This window comes from Oncorhynchus tshawytscha, linkage group LG02 (genome assembly GCF_018296145.1).
Source record: "Oncorhynchus tshawytscha isolate Ot180627B linkage group LG02, Otsh_v2.0, whole genome shotgun sequence".
NCBI lineage: Eukaryota > Metazoa > Chordata > Actinopteri > Salmoniformes > Salmonidae > Oncorhynchus > Oncorhynchus tshawytscha.
The window spans coordinates 32,530,655-32,544,291 of NC_056430.1; the positions used below are offsets into that span (position 1 = coordinate 32,530,655).

The 13,637-nt window shown below is 43.7% G+C and overlaps 1 protein-coding gene across 1 annotated transcript in view; it reads right to left on the bottom strand.

Annotated features, from left to right (window-relative positions):
• espl1 (extra spindle pole bodies like 1, separase) overlaps positions 1-3,470 on the bottom strand; it is a 29,157-nt gene extending 25,687 nt beyond the window's left edge. The window contains exons 1-7 of the mRNA XM_024378139.1: positions 3,300-3,470; positions 3,107-3,195; positions 2,498-2,800; positions 1,617-2,360; positions 1,396-1,497; positions 1,103-1,214; positions 766-893 (exon numbers count right to left, since the gene is read on the bottom strand). Coding sequence (XP_024233907.1) covers positions 766-893; positions 1,103-1,214; positions 1,396-1,497; positions 1,617-2,360; positions 2,498-2,800; positions 3,107-3,193 — 1,476 coding nt within the window. The 5' untranslated portion in view covers positions 3,194-3,195; positions 3,300-3,470. The remainder of the gene's footprint in view (positions 1-765; positions 894-1,102; positions 1,215-1,395; positions 1,498-1,616; positions 2,361-2,497; positions 2,801-3,106; positions 3,196-3,299) is intronic.
• Between the last annotated feature and the right edge of the window lie 10,167 nt (positions 3,471-13,637).

A 13,637-nucleotide genomic window follows, 5' to 3' on the forward strand; every position in this document is an offset into this window, starting at 1 on the left:
ACAAAAATAAAACGCAACAGTTTCAACTATTTTACTGAGTTAGTTCATAAGGAAAATCTGTCAATTTAAATAAAATATATTAGGCCCTAATCTATGGATTTCACATGACTGGGCAGGGGTAAGCCCACCCACGTGGGAGCCAGACCCAGCCAATCAGAATGAGTTTTTCCCCACAAAAGGGCTTTATTCCAGATAGAAAAACTCCTGTTTCATCAGCTGTCCGGGTGGCTGGTCTCAGACAATCCCACAGGTTTAGAAGCCAGAAGTGGAGGTCCTGGGCTGGTGTGGTTACATGTAGTCTGTGAGGCTGGTTGGATGTACTGCAAAATCCTCTAAAACGATGTAGGTGGCTTATGGTAGAGAAATGTACATTACATTCTCTGGCAACTGCTCTGGTGGACATTCCTGCAGTCAGCATGCCAATCACACACGCCATCAAACTTGAGACATCTGTGGCATTGTGTTGTGTGACAACTGCACATTTCAGAGTGGGCTTTTATTGTCCCCAGCACAAGGTGTACCTGCATAATGATAATGCGGTTTAATCAGCTTATTGATATGCCACACCTGTCAGGTGGATGGATTATCTTGGCAAAGGAAAAATGCACACTAACAGGGATGTAAACGAATTTGTGTACAACATTTGAGAGAAATAAGCTTTTTGTTTGCATGGAACATTTCTGGGATCTTTTATTTCAGCTCACGAAACATGGGACCAACACTTTACACACAGTGAACCAATTAGATAGCGGGTGGGTATCTTACCCTGTCCACAGACAGCGAGGGGGGGCAGTTCTTGCATAGCTCTTGGCACAGGATCTCCACCAGGGTGAAGGCTTGGTCGTATAGCCGACGGTTATAAAGACCACACACCAGGTTACTGACCGCGGTCACTGAGGAGATGAAGTGACACAGAGTCAGATAGGGAAGCAAGAGGGAGAATATTATTATAATAATCGATAACGTAGATTTAATGTAAAAGGCACAAATTCACAAGAGCGTACAATGATACGGTGAGCATTTAACGGTTATCACAACATCTGCAGTGCACTCTGGTAAGAAGCCTGTAAAAATGAGAAATCAGAGCTATCAGTTAGTATACCTGCTTTGATGAGGATGTTGTCACTGGGCAGCTTGCGTAGCTCAGTCATCATCCGGCCAGCTGTTGCCTGGCAGTACAGCAGTACTCTGTCCAGGGTCTCAGTATCTTCCAGCTACAATACATTTAATATATTGTGTCAACAGTCAAATAATGCACATGTCAAATCTGAATATCTTTACTAGCTACACTGACAGACCAGGGCTAAACGTGTACACCCGATGACTAGCAGCTACTGAAACAGTACTTCTCTGTAACTTAAGGATAAAACTAGTTTGGGGTGAAACCCTCCTTACCTGTGAGGCCAGCATGCTCTCATAAGAAAACACAAAGCCTTGGTACATGCTGAAGCATAGGGACTGCTGAAGTCGGGTCTCCTCAGACTGTGATCCCAAGTCCTGTCCGGGGAGACACACACACAAACAAACACACACAATGTAACATTTGTCAATCATCATTGACAGCAGAGATGTTCCCTAATGTTTTTTCTGGTCAATGATAAGTGAATGACACTAACCTTCTGTAATCTCTTCTGCATGAGTTCCTGATGCTCTTCCAGAAATGAGAACCAGGCCAGGAGCACAGCGCCACTTAGCCCCTTGCTCTGCCCTGCCTCCACTGCCCATACCACCAGACTGCACCCCTCCAGGATCACATGGGCCTCCCGGTCCCCAAGGGTGTTAGGGAGAGATCGGAGGGTCCGGGCACACTCTGTAAAAGCCTGTCCACTCTCCTCTCCGGAGCTCATGGAACGGTGGATGTCTACTGCCAGCCTGCCAAGCACCAGAGCTGGGCTGAGGCAGTCTGTTGAGTTCCTGACCTTTCCCAGGGCTCCACCCACCAGCCCTGCAGCTAGGCTCCAGAAACCTGCCTTAGACAGAAGCTTTGAGGTGATCAGCACCACCTCACAGAGTGTAGAGAGGCAGGGCCGCCCCGAAGGCTGCCCATCCCTGCCCCGTCCCCCAGCCCAGGGGGACAGGAGATGACGATGGGTCTCCTCCAAGATCAAGGAGGCATCCTCCTTAGTCAGGGTCCCACAGCCCTTCTCAAACTCAGTCAGGGCATCTTCCACATATATGGGGGTTTTGGAGCAGGAGGGGGGTGAGGTTCTCTCCCTGTCCAGCAGCAGCAGGAAGCTCAGGGCTTGCAACTGGCAGCAGAATTTGTCCCTGGGTTTAAGGCAGGCACCGTCTTGTGCTGCAGAAAGTCCATTCCACAGTACAGCAAAGCAGCTGCGTACAAGCACACAGTAGTCTTCTGTCTATGGGGCACACAAGAGGAAGGAAGACACATTCAAAAAGAGATTGAGAAGACACAATCAAAGATGATGTAAAAACAGCTGACTACAGTTACTATAATAGGAAGTACTGTACTAATACTCTATCATCCATCCTTTACCTGTGGAGCTGGAGCCAACCTCTGGTAGAGTAGGCTTCCCAAGTAGCTACATGGATGGTACACTCCCAAGGAGGCCAGTTTCTTGAGTACGTGAAAGGTGATTTTCTCCATATACAAAGGGGTGCTTTGCACACCGAGCTCCCCTGAGATGTCATACCCTCTGAGTGCAAGCTCCACCAGCTTTATGAGTCCAGCAATATGGTCACTGTCCAGGGGCCCAACTCCAAGTTGGTGATTACAGGCCCTGACAACTCGGTCATACAATGTTCGACCTTGTGGCCCTGGTCCATTTCTCATGTAAGTCTGTAGGAAATACAGGACAAAGTATGCAAATGAAACTTTTGGCCACAGGCGAGGCATTTATTATCCATGGTCAGAACATTGCTAGGTGGATATTTTACACCTACCAAACTAACTAAATTTAACTGATGAGATGACGCATGATGACGGAGTCCACTGAGACCAAGCAGGCGCTAGCTAGTAGCCACACTGCAGGGCAAGGTCAGTTGCAAAGATTAACTAGCTACAGTGGTTAGTAAACTAGCTAAAATTAACAGTTAACGTTAGCTAGGTAGCCAATTGTCCTAACGTTAGCTAAAACACACTCACCTCTAATTCTTCATGTAGAACTCTTGTCTCTTTTGGACACGCTGTCCGTTTGATGTATTCGTCAACCTTTAAGCACTTCATTTTCATATCTGCAAAACAAATGAATGCATATTTTCGCTATTGAATAACGTTGGCTAGTTTTGCAGCTCAGTTAACGGTAACGTTAGCAAGCTAGCTAACGTTAGCTACTTACCACGTTAAACCGACAATTTATCCTCTTATCCTCGTCTTATACTACAGTTCTAACGAGTTTCTAAAATATTACATATAACATTTATCTTAAAAGGTAAAAAAGTCAAATGACAACCACAACACTCAAAGGCGAAAACTCGCGCACTGTATTTTAAAATATGTATCTAGCCAATCAGATTGCACATCCGCATACTTACTGAAGTCTCGCTGGGTAATGTAGTTCAAGAAATGTAAATCAGTATAACGTCTACAGATGTGTCATTGACCAATCACATTATGCTTTGCATTCCCATTGTGATTTGTGCCTACCTGACTAGTTTCCACAGCCACAAAGTCATAAACCCCGTCCATTTCTTCAATTTATCCTCTTTAAATCACTTTTTTGTTTTAATACATTTTTACAATATCGCAAATGTTGACTTTGTGGCTGTGGTGACTCGTGGAAACCCTGCCTGAATCCATAGGAGGTACTGTAGTTTAAATGAGGGAGTTATATTAATGCTTCGGGTATGTGTTGATTACATTTGTTTTGAGAAGATGGACATAACCTACTGCAATAATTCTGGTTGAACACATTAAAATACTTTTTTTTTGCACACAATGATTTTGTGCGTGTGTGTGTGTGAGAGAGGGAGAAGGACACCTTTGGCCTTTACAGTCTTAGTATTCATCCTTGGTGAGACAGTCTTTACAAATAGTGTTGGTTGTCATCTCTGCCAGTGTGCATCATCAGGGTAATAGGAGATAGGAAGCCCACCTTCCTGCTCTGCCCCTCCAGCACTGTGACATCATATTTTCTGAAACAGTAAAGCTGTTGCTTGACTCAATACTGTGAAAGCTGCTAGCCATAGGTATTGCTATACTGCATATTGACTTCTTCCTTGCCAATGACGACTGGAATTTGAGGCATAATAGCCAATAACAGAATTTAATTAGTTCATTGATTTGTCATGCCCAAGCCATAGCAATCAGTCTGCACAATTAACAAATTATTTTATTAGCGACCTGTGATATAGATATTGTCATACAGGTAGCACAGTTATACTTGTCCTGAGAATCACTGGTGTTCAAGAAACATGTTACAATTCACACAAAGTATTCCACTAGGTTTCCTTGATAATGGTTTCCAACATACGGTTGGCAGAACTTCACTGAGGGGCAAGAACATTTTTGTAATTCTATTTGCAGAATACCTTATTGAACATGTGAATAGTTTCTGGTAACAAAGTGGCACTGTCAATTTGACTGAACATAGTTTAGCAACAATGGATAAGTCTGCCCTTTTCTTCTTCATCAGTACAGTTAGAAACATTAGTAGCAGCATTGGGGACAAAGTGATATTCCTCCTCAGTTTCTCTCAGATATGGCGACAGGTCATCAGGTGGAACCACCTGCGAAAAAGTAGTGCATATTATGCAATGGTTAACATGTGTGGAAGCCTAAAACTGATTATGTACAACTCGTGTCAATTGCACTAGTCACAATTCAAATACCCTACTTTTTTATTGTTTGCAATAACTGTACGCTCCAAGCATTAATTCACTTATTAAGTAGTTATAGCACAGGTCGGGATGACAATTAACACACTGTTTCCCACTAGGACCAAGAATTAGGAACACTGAGCTAGACAGGCAGGACTGAGTTTGAGTGTGAACTAGACTAAAGACTATTGGCACAACTATTCCAGAAGAGGTCAGTCTAATGCACTAAGAGGGTCAAGGGCAAATGAAGGGTGAATATGACTATCTGCTTCCCGATTCACCACCCTTTATAAACATTGGATTTGTGTAGTCATTGGCTATAAAGGGAGATTCCATCGTTTTAAAATCCATGGCAGTGCACACTTTGGGAGAAGGGTGAACAATCAGGACATAAGCCTACCCTTGACCCCTAAGTCGACGTAAGCTCTCATACAATCACCCTCATGGGCTTAAAAATATTAAAATTAATGGACTGATGGTGTAAGGAATATGGTGGAACTGCCTCCAGCCATGATTATACCATTGCTCTCAAGTCAATGAAAGGGAGTAACTAACGACCAATGGAAGAAGGGGGTTTAAGAAAAGGAGGATACCTAGTTAGTTATACAACTGAATGCATCTTCCACATTTAACACATTTAACCCCCGCACCTCTCTGAATCACACTGTATATAGACTTTCTTTTTTACTATTGTGTTATTGACTGTACGCATGTTTATTCCATGTGTAACTTTGTGTTGTTGTTTGTGTCGCACTGTTTTGCTTTATCTTGGCCAGGTCCCAGTTGTAAATGAGAATTTGTTCTCAACTAGCCTACCTGGATAAATAAAGGTGAAAAAAAAGGTTCTGGGCAAACTGCAAAATTACAGAGGATTTGTTCAATCAATCACTTCCATGAACACAGAAAACGGTTATTAGAAAAGCACAAACATAGAACACACAAATGTATAAAATAGAAAATTTACTGCAATCTACTGCAAAGATAGCCTGCAGAGTTCTGTATTACTATCTAAGTCTGTACTCAAACAATTTGGGCTTCTACTTCTAAAAATTCACCTTTCCAGAAACAAGTCTCTCACTGTTGCCACTTGCTATAGACCTCCCTCTGCCCCCAGCTGTGCCCTCGATACCATATGTGAATTGATTGCCCCCCATCTATCTTCTGAGCTCGTGCTACTAGGTGACCTAAACTGGGACATGCTTAACACCCCGGCCAACCTACAATCTAAGCTTGATGCCCTCAATCTCACACAAATTATCAATGAACCTACCAGGTACAACCCCAAATCAGTAAATACGGGCACCCTCATAGATGTCATCCTAACTAACTCGCCCTCCAAATACACCTCTGCTGTTTTCAATCAAGATCTCAGCGATCACTGCCTCATTGCCTGCATCCGTAATGGGTCTGCGACCAAACGACCACCCCTCATCACTGTCAAACGCTCCCTGAAAAACTTCTGCGAGCAGGCCTTTCTAATCGACCTGGCCGGGGTATCCTGGAATGACATTGACCTCATCCCGTCAGTAGATGATGCCTGGCTATTCTTTAAAAGTGCCTTCCTCACCATCTTACATAAGCATGCCCCTCTCAAAAAAATGAGGACTAGGAATAGATATAGTCCTTGGTTCACTCCAGACCTGTCTGCCCTTGACCAGCACAAAAATATCCTGTGGCGTTTTGCAGCATTAGCATCGAATAGCCCCCGTGATATGCAACTTTTCAGGGAAGTTAGGAACAAATATACACAGGCAGTTAGAAAAGCTAAGGCAAGCTTTTTCAAACAGAAATTTGCATCCTGTAGTACTAAATTTAAAAAATTCTGGGACACTGTAAAGTCCATGGAGAATAAGAGCACCTCCTCCCAGCTGCCCACTGCTCTGAGGCTAGGAAACACTGTCACCACCGATAAATCCACTATAATTGAGAATTTCAATAAGCATTTCTCTACGGCTGGCCATGCTTTCCACATGGCTACCCCTACCCCGGTCAACTGCCCGGCACCCTCCACAGCAACCCGCCAAAACCCCCACCATTTCTCCTTTACCCAAATCCAGATAGCTGATGTTCTGAAAGAGCTGCAAAATCTGGACCCCTACAAATCAGCCGGGCTAGACAATCTGGACCCTCACTTTCTAAAATTATCTGCCGAAATTGTTGCAACCCCCTGTTAAACCTCTCTTTCGTATCGTCTGAGATTCCCAAAGATTGGAAAGCTGCCGCGGTCATCCCCCTCTTCAAAGGGGGTGACACTCTAGACCCAAACTGCTACAGACCTATATCTATCCTACCCTGTCTTTCTAAGGTCTTCGAAAGCCAAGTTAACAAACAGATTACTGACCATTTCGAATCCCACCATACCTTCTCCGCTATGCAATCTGGTTTCAGAGCTGGTCATGGGTGCACCTCAGCCACGCTCAAGGTTCTAAACGACATCATAACTGCCATCGATAAGAGACATTACTGTGCAGCCGTATTCATCGACCTGGCCAAGGCTTTCGACTCTGTCAATCACAACATTCTTATTGGCAGACTCGACAGCCTTGGTTTCTCAACTAGCCTACCTGGTTAAATAAAGGTTAAATAAATAATATAAAATGCACCAATATAGCATTTTACATCACAGCACCAATGCATTTTTCAGCCATTTTGGTGCCAGTCCAAATCAAAATCAAATCAAATGCATCTATAAAGGTTTTTTTTTTTTACATCAGCATATGTCACAAAGTCCTTATACAGAAACCCATCCTAAAACCCCAAAACAGCAAGCAATGCAGATGTAGAAGCATGGTGGCTAGGAAAAACTCCCATGAAAGGCAGGAACCTAGGAAGAAACCTAGAGAGGAACCATGTTCTGAGGGGTGGCCAGTCCTCTTCTGGTTGTGCGGGATGGAGATTATAAGAGTACATGGCCATTAATGCCCGATCGTTCTTCAAGATGTTCAAGTAGAGTAAAATAAAAATCACAATGGTTGTAGAGGGGTAACAGGTCAGCGGCTCAGGAGTAAAAGTTAATTGGCTTTTCATAGCTGAGCATTCAGAGGTTGAGACAGCAGGTGGGTAGAGAGAGAAACAGGGAGGAGAGAGATAAAGAGAGAGAGAGAGGGGGTCGAATATAACAGGTCTGGGACAAGGTATCACGTCCGGTGAGCAGGACAAGGGTTCCATAGCCGCAGGCAGAACAGTTGAAACTGGAGCCGCAGCATGACAAGGTAGCACGTCTGGTGAACAGATCAGGGTTCCATAGCCACAGGCAAAACAGAGGAAACTGGGGACGGGGACAGCCAGGAGTCATCAGGCCAAGTAGTCCTGTAGTCCTGAGGTATTGTCTTCTGGCTCAGGTCCTCCAGGAGAAGGGGGGAGGGGGGGGGGGATTGAGAGAGAGAGCAGAGAATTAGAGGAAGCATACTAAAGTTCCCACAGGACACCAGATAAGACAGGAGAATTTCCCCAGATAGGACAGACTGACCCTAGCCCCCCGGCCAGTGATGGTTCTAGCTTGTATGGCTCCCTGGTTGAACCCCCGCCAGAGTTAGCACCATTCTGCACTAACTGTCATTTTTATTCAGACATTTGGAACAACACAAAGAAATAATCAGAACATTTTAAACTATATAAATATAATAATATATACAAAAATAAGACTCATAAATATCTAAAAGAATTAACAAAGACAAATAGAAACAAATTTGTGTTGATTTGGCACTGGAGCATCAATACATTACCCATCCCCTAACACTGTCAACCAAGAGTCAAGACTAAACCAATTCACTTTGGTGTTGTGCAGACTGCTTTTATATTATTCTTAACGATTTCGCACAAACTAGAAAAAAATGCAACTGTGTTTTATTTGGTAGCATTTTGTAGTGTGACTGATTTTACTAATTGCATTAGTACTGTACAAAGTTAGAGGTGTGCTTTTTGATAGATTCCCCTGCTCCCCCTATCTCGGACTTCCAGTGGAGAGACCTGAGATTAACTTACCCCCGCTACCCTCCCCATCTCGTACTTCTGAGTGGGAGACCATCCCATGCAGTAGCCTGCCTAGCTCACAAACTAGAATCAGGGCGCCCACTCTGACAAGGTTAATTGACCCACAGTCCCACGCAGTGACATGATATCATTGACTTGACGTGCAGATGAGCGATAAAAAAACGATCGCGCAATTGTCACCATTCCAATTATTTTGGTGAGGGCACCCCGTGCTGCCCCCGGCAAGATACCGCCCTAGGCGGCTGCCGATGTCTCCTATGGCTCTGTGGCTCTGTCCGACAATACCCCGGACAGGGCCAACCAGGCAGGATATAACCCCACCCACTTTTCCAAAGCATAGCCCCCACATCACTAGAGGGATATCAACAGACCACCAATTTACTCCCCTGAGACAAGGCTGAGTATAGCCCACAAAGTTTTCCTCCGCCCGACCGGATAGGAAGATCAGGTCAGTGACTCAACCCACTCAAGTCGAGTATAGCGAAAAAAGCCTGGCACAACGTGATGCACCCCTTCTAGGAACGGCATGGAAGAGCACTAGTAAGCCAGTGACTCAGCCCCAATAATAGGGTCAGAGGCAGAGAATCCCAGTGGAGAGAGGGGAGCTGGCCAGGCAGAGATTGCAAGGGCGGTTCGTCACTCCAGTGCCTTGCCGTTCATCTTCACATCCCTGGGCCAGACTACACTCAATCATAGGACCTACTGAAGAGACCGAGTCTATGTCTCTCACATGGATAGGCAGATCATTCCATAAAAATGTTGCTCTGTAGGATAAAGCCCTGCCTCCAGCTGGTTGCTTAGAAATTCTACTGAACAAAAAGGAGGCCTGCCTCTTGTGACCGTAGCGTACGTGTAGGTATGTACGGCAGGAACAAATCGGAGAGATAGGTAGGAGCGAGTCCATGTAATGCTTTGTAGGTTAGCAAGTAAAACCTTGAAATCAACCCTAGAGTGTAGAGTAGCTAGCACTGGAATAATATGATTTATTTTGGGGGTTCTAGTTAAGGTTCTAGCAGCTGTATTTGGCACTAACTGAAGTCTATTTAGTAGTTTATCCAGGTAGCTGGAGTGTAGAGCATTGCAGTAGTCTAATCTAGAAGTGACAAAAGCATGGATGAACTTTTCTGCATCATTTTTGTACAAAAAGTTTCAGATTTGTACAATGTTACGAAGATGGAAAAAAGCTGCCCTTGAAATATTCATGATATATTCGTCAAAAGAGAGATCAGGGTCCAGAGTAACACCGAGATCCTTCACAGTTTCATTTGAGACGACTGTACAACCATCAAGATTTATTGTCAGATCAAACAGCAGATCTCTTTGTTTCTTGGGACCTTAAAACTAGCATCTCTGTTTTATGTTAGTTTAAAAGTAAAACATTTGTCGCCATCCACTTCCTGTTGTCTGAAATATGGTCTTTTTGGGGATTTACCATGTTTCATCAAAATGTACAGCTTTTTGTCGTCTGCATAGCAGTAAAAGTTGACATTGTGTGACTGAATGAGATCACCAAGAGGTAGAATATATAGGGAAAACAATAGTGGTCAATGGTCCTTAAATGAAACCTTGCACCCGTGGGAGAGAATCCTCACCTGTTTGATGGTGGGTAGCTTGGTCAGCAGCAGCTGAAAGACAGGAGGGGGCAGCATCTGCTAGAGAAGATGCTGGGGCTGCCCGCACACAACAATGCCGTTGGTCAGCGGAACCACTACCTTCTCATAGTTTCCTGAGGGTTGGAACACAAAATAGATTATTTGAAAGGCACACTGTCAGGTCTGGAGCAAATTAACTTATATAGAAAAGTATTTTCTTCCAAAAAATCACATTTGTAATCTTCAAATATCACGACAGGAAAATGAAAATGAATCAGACTAATTCCAGTCCATATCATAGATCAGCCCCCTTTCGGAGTCTCTGGTACTGTCCCCACTGTTGACAATAGACAATATTTACTGGTATGAAACAAAAGCTTGACTTGCAACAAATAAAATGTCACATACAAGAACTCAGTGGGGGAGGATGGGACTACAATATGAATATAATTCCATTTTAATTCATGCCTTGGAATAGTTATGTTGTAATATCGCCGTAGCCTTCAGTACAGATCTGGGGGTAGAGGTGGTTGAGAGAGCACACGAGGGCTACGTCCCAATTCTCCACCTTTCTCCCTAAGTGTGCTCACACACACACATAATGAAACAAATGTGAAACAAAATGTTATATTGTACATGTACAACCTTTATTTGCCTTTCCAAAGAAACCTATTTTGAACATTTGAACATACAGTATACTTTATGGGAAAGATGTATGTTTCTGAATGATGCACCATGCTGCGTTGTTGACAATAAGACCGAGCAGCACAGATGAACCTTCAAACTCCCTCATTATAAAAGCCTCCTTCATAAATCCTGACCAGTGGATGAGGGCCGAAAAATATTTTAGCAACTTCAACTGCACACAAGTTGCTGAACATCTTCACAATTCATGCACAGTGGTTGGAGAGCGAGGTAGCAACAGAGTTCCTTTCCTAATGTAGTTTAGTTCATATAGAAATGTATTTTCATGTCCAAAATACCCAGCAGCAGCAGCAGAATTGTAAATACTGTGTACAGTCTATGTAACAGAAAGATCAATTGTTTAGGTCATTCTCATACTTACTTACTTACTTACTGACTTTATTGTCCCAATGGGGAAAAGTTGTTGCAGTGTCATGTACACATTTAAAGTGGCATTTAAATACAAAACAAGTTGACAATACAACTTTCATAACAGTTACATACCAATAAAACAATATAAAAAAATTATTATAGTAAATAAAGAAATAAAACTTATTTTTTTAAAGACTAGCCTGCTGGCCTTACGGAGTTGATAGGCACATTAGCCCAAGCTATTTAGGAGGGATATCACACCCGGCACAAATGATTGTCTAGTTCTGTTTTTCCTGCTGAGGGGTGCCCATACCTGCGCCCAAAGGGGAGTAGTTCAAAGTCCAGGTACAGGGGGTGGCTTGGGTCTAAAATGATTTTGTGAGCCTTACGGAGGGCCCTGACCTTAAAGATCTCATCCAGGCCTGACTGTTTGACTCCAAGTACCTTGCTTTCTGTGGTAATAATCCTTCTCAACATATTTCTCTGGCTGACAGTGGCATTGCCAAACCAACAAACAATACAAAAAGTTAAAATACTCTCAATAAAAGATTTGTAAAACAGAGTCAATATAGTACAGTCTACTTAAGATCCAGCTTTTTGAGAAAGTTGTCTCTTTTTGTAGATCAGGTTTGTACATTTACACCACTGAAGCTTATTGTCCAAAAGGACACACAGATGTTTGTATTCCTCTATAATCTCTATATTCTGACCTCTGATAGATGTTGCAGAGGTAGGTGTTATATGCTTCCTGAAGTCTATATTCTGACCTCTGATAGATGTTGCAGAGGTAGGTGTTATATGCTTCCTGAAGTCTATGTTCTGACCTCTGATAGATGTTGCAGAGGTAGGTGTTATATGCTTCCTGAAGTCTATGTTCTGACCTCTGATAGATGTTGCAGAGGTAGGTGTTATATGCTTCCTGAAGTCTATGTTCTGACCTCTGATAGATGTTGCAGAGGTAGGTGTTATATGCTTCCTGAAGTCTATGCACGTCTCTTTGGTCTTGTTGGTATTGAGGACCAAGTGTGATTCCTCACACCACTCTAGAAAGTCATCTAGGACCGGGCCATGATGTTCCTCGTCATCATGCAACAGGCTGATCAAGGCAGTGTCATCAGTGAACTTAACGAGGTGTCTGTCAGTATGGGAACTAGTACAACTATTAGTGTACAAGATGTACAGGAGTGGGGACAAAACAGATCCCTGAGGAGAGCCTGTGTTGGTATTGCGTGTATCCGACACGTGGGGACTCGCTGTGAGCGTTGGCCCGAATGAGTCCCTGTGCCAGAATGTAAAGCTGGATTGTATTAAAGGCAGAGGAAAAGTCAACAAACAGAACCCTGACATGGGATTTGGCACCCTCCAGATGTCTAGCCAGCAGCATACCACCCTGCATACCACTGCTGGCTTGCTTCTGAAGATAAGCAGGGTTGGTCCTGGTCAGTCCCTGGATTGGAGACCAGATGCTGCTGGAAGTGGTGTTGGAGGGCCAGTAGGAGGCACTCTTTCCTCTGGTCTAAAAAATATCCCAATGCCCCGGGCCAGTGATTGGGGACACTGCCCAGTGTAGGGTGCAGTCTTTCGGATGGGACGTGAAATGGGTGTCCTGACTCTCTGCAGTCATTAAAGATCCCATGGCACTTATCGTAAGAGTAGGGGTGTTAACCCTGGTGTCCTGGCTAAATTCCCAATCGGGCCATCACGGTCACCTAATAATCCCCAGTTTACAATTGGCTCATTCATCCCCCTCCTCTCCCCTGTAACTATTCCCCAGGTCGTTGCTGCAAATGAGAATGTGTTCTCATTCAACTTACCTGGTAAAATAACAGATAAATAAAATATAGACCATGTTAAGGAGGGTAAGAATGGCATAATCAACTCCTCTGCTAGGCTGATAGGCAAACTGAAATGGTCGAGAAGCTTCTGGGTGACACTGAGAATATGACTTTTACAATTTTCTCAAGGCATTTCATTACTAAGGATGTCAAGGAGACAGGGCGGTAGTCATTCAGCACAGAGGAATTGGGTATAATTATTGAGTTTTTCCACAATACTGGCACGTGTTGCTGGTTCAGTGAGGATTGGAAAATGTCTAGCCTTATAAGAACACCAGCCTTATTGTCCAGCACAGTGTGTTAACACTTTTTTTCTAATAGACGGTGTGGAGTCTGACGAGAGACTAATCTTAGTTTAATAATAATTTTGACATCTGTCTGG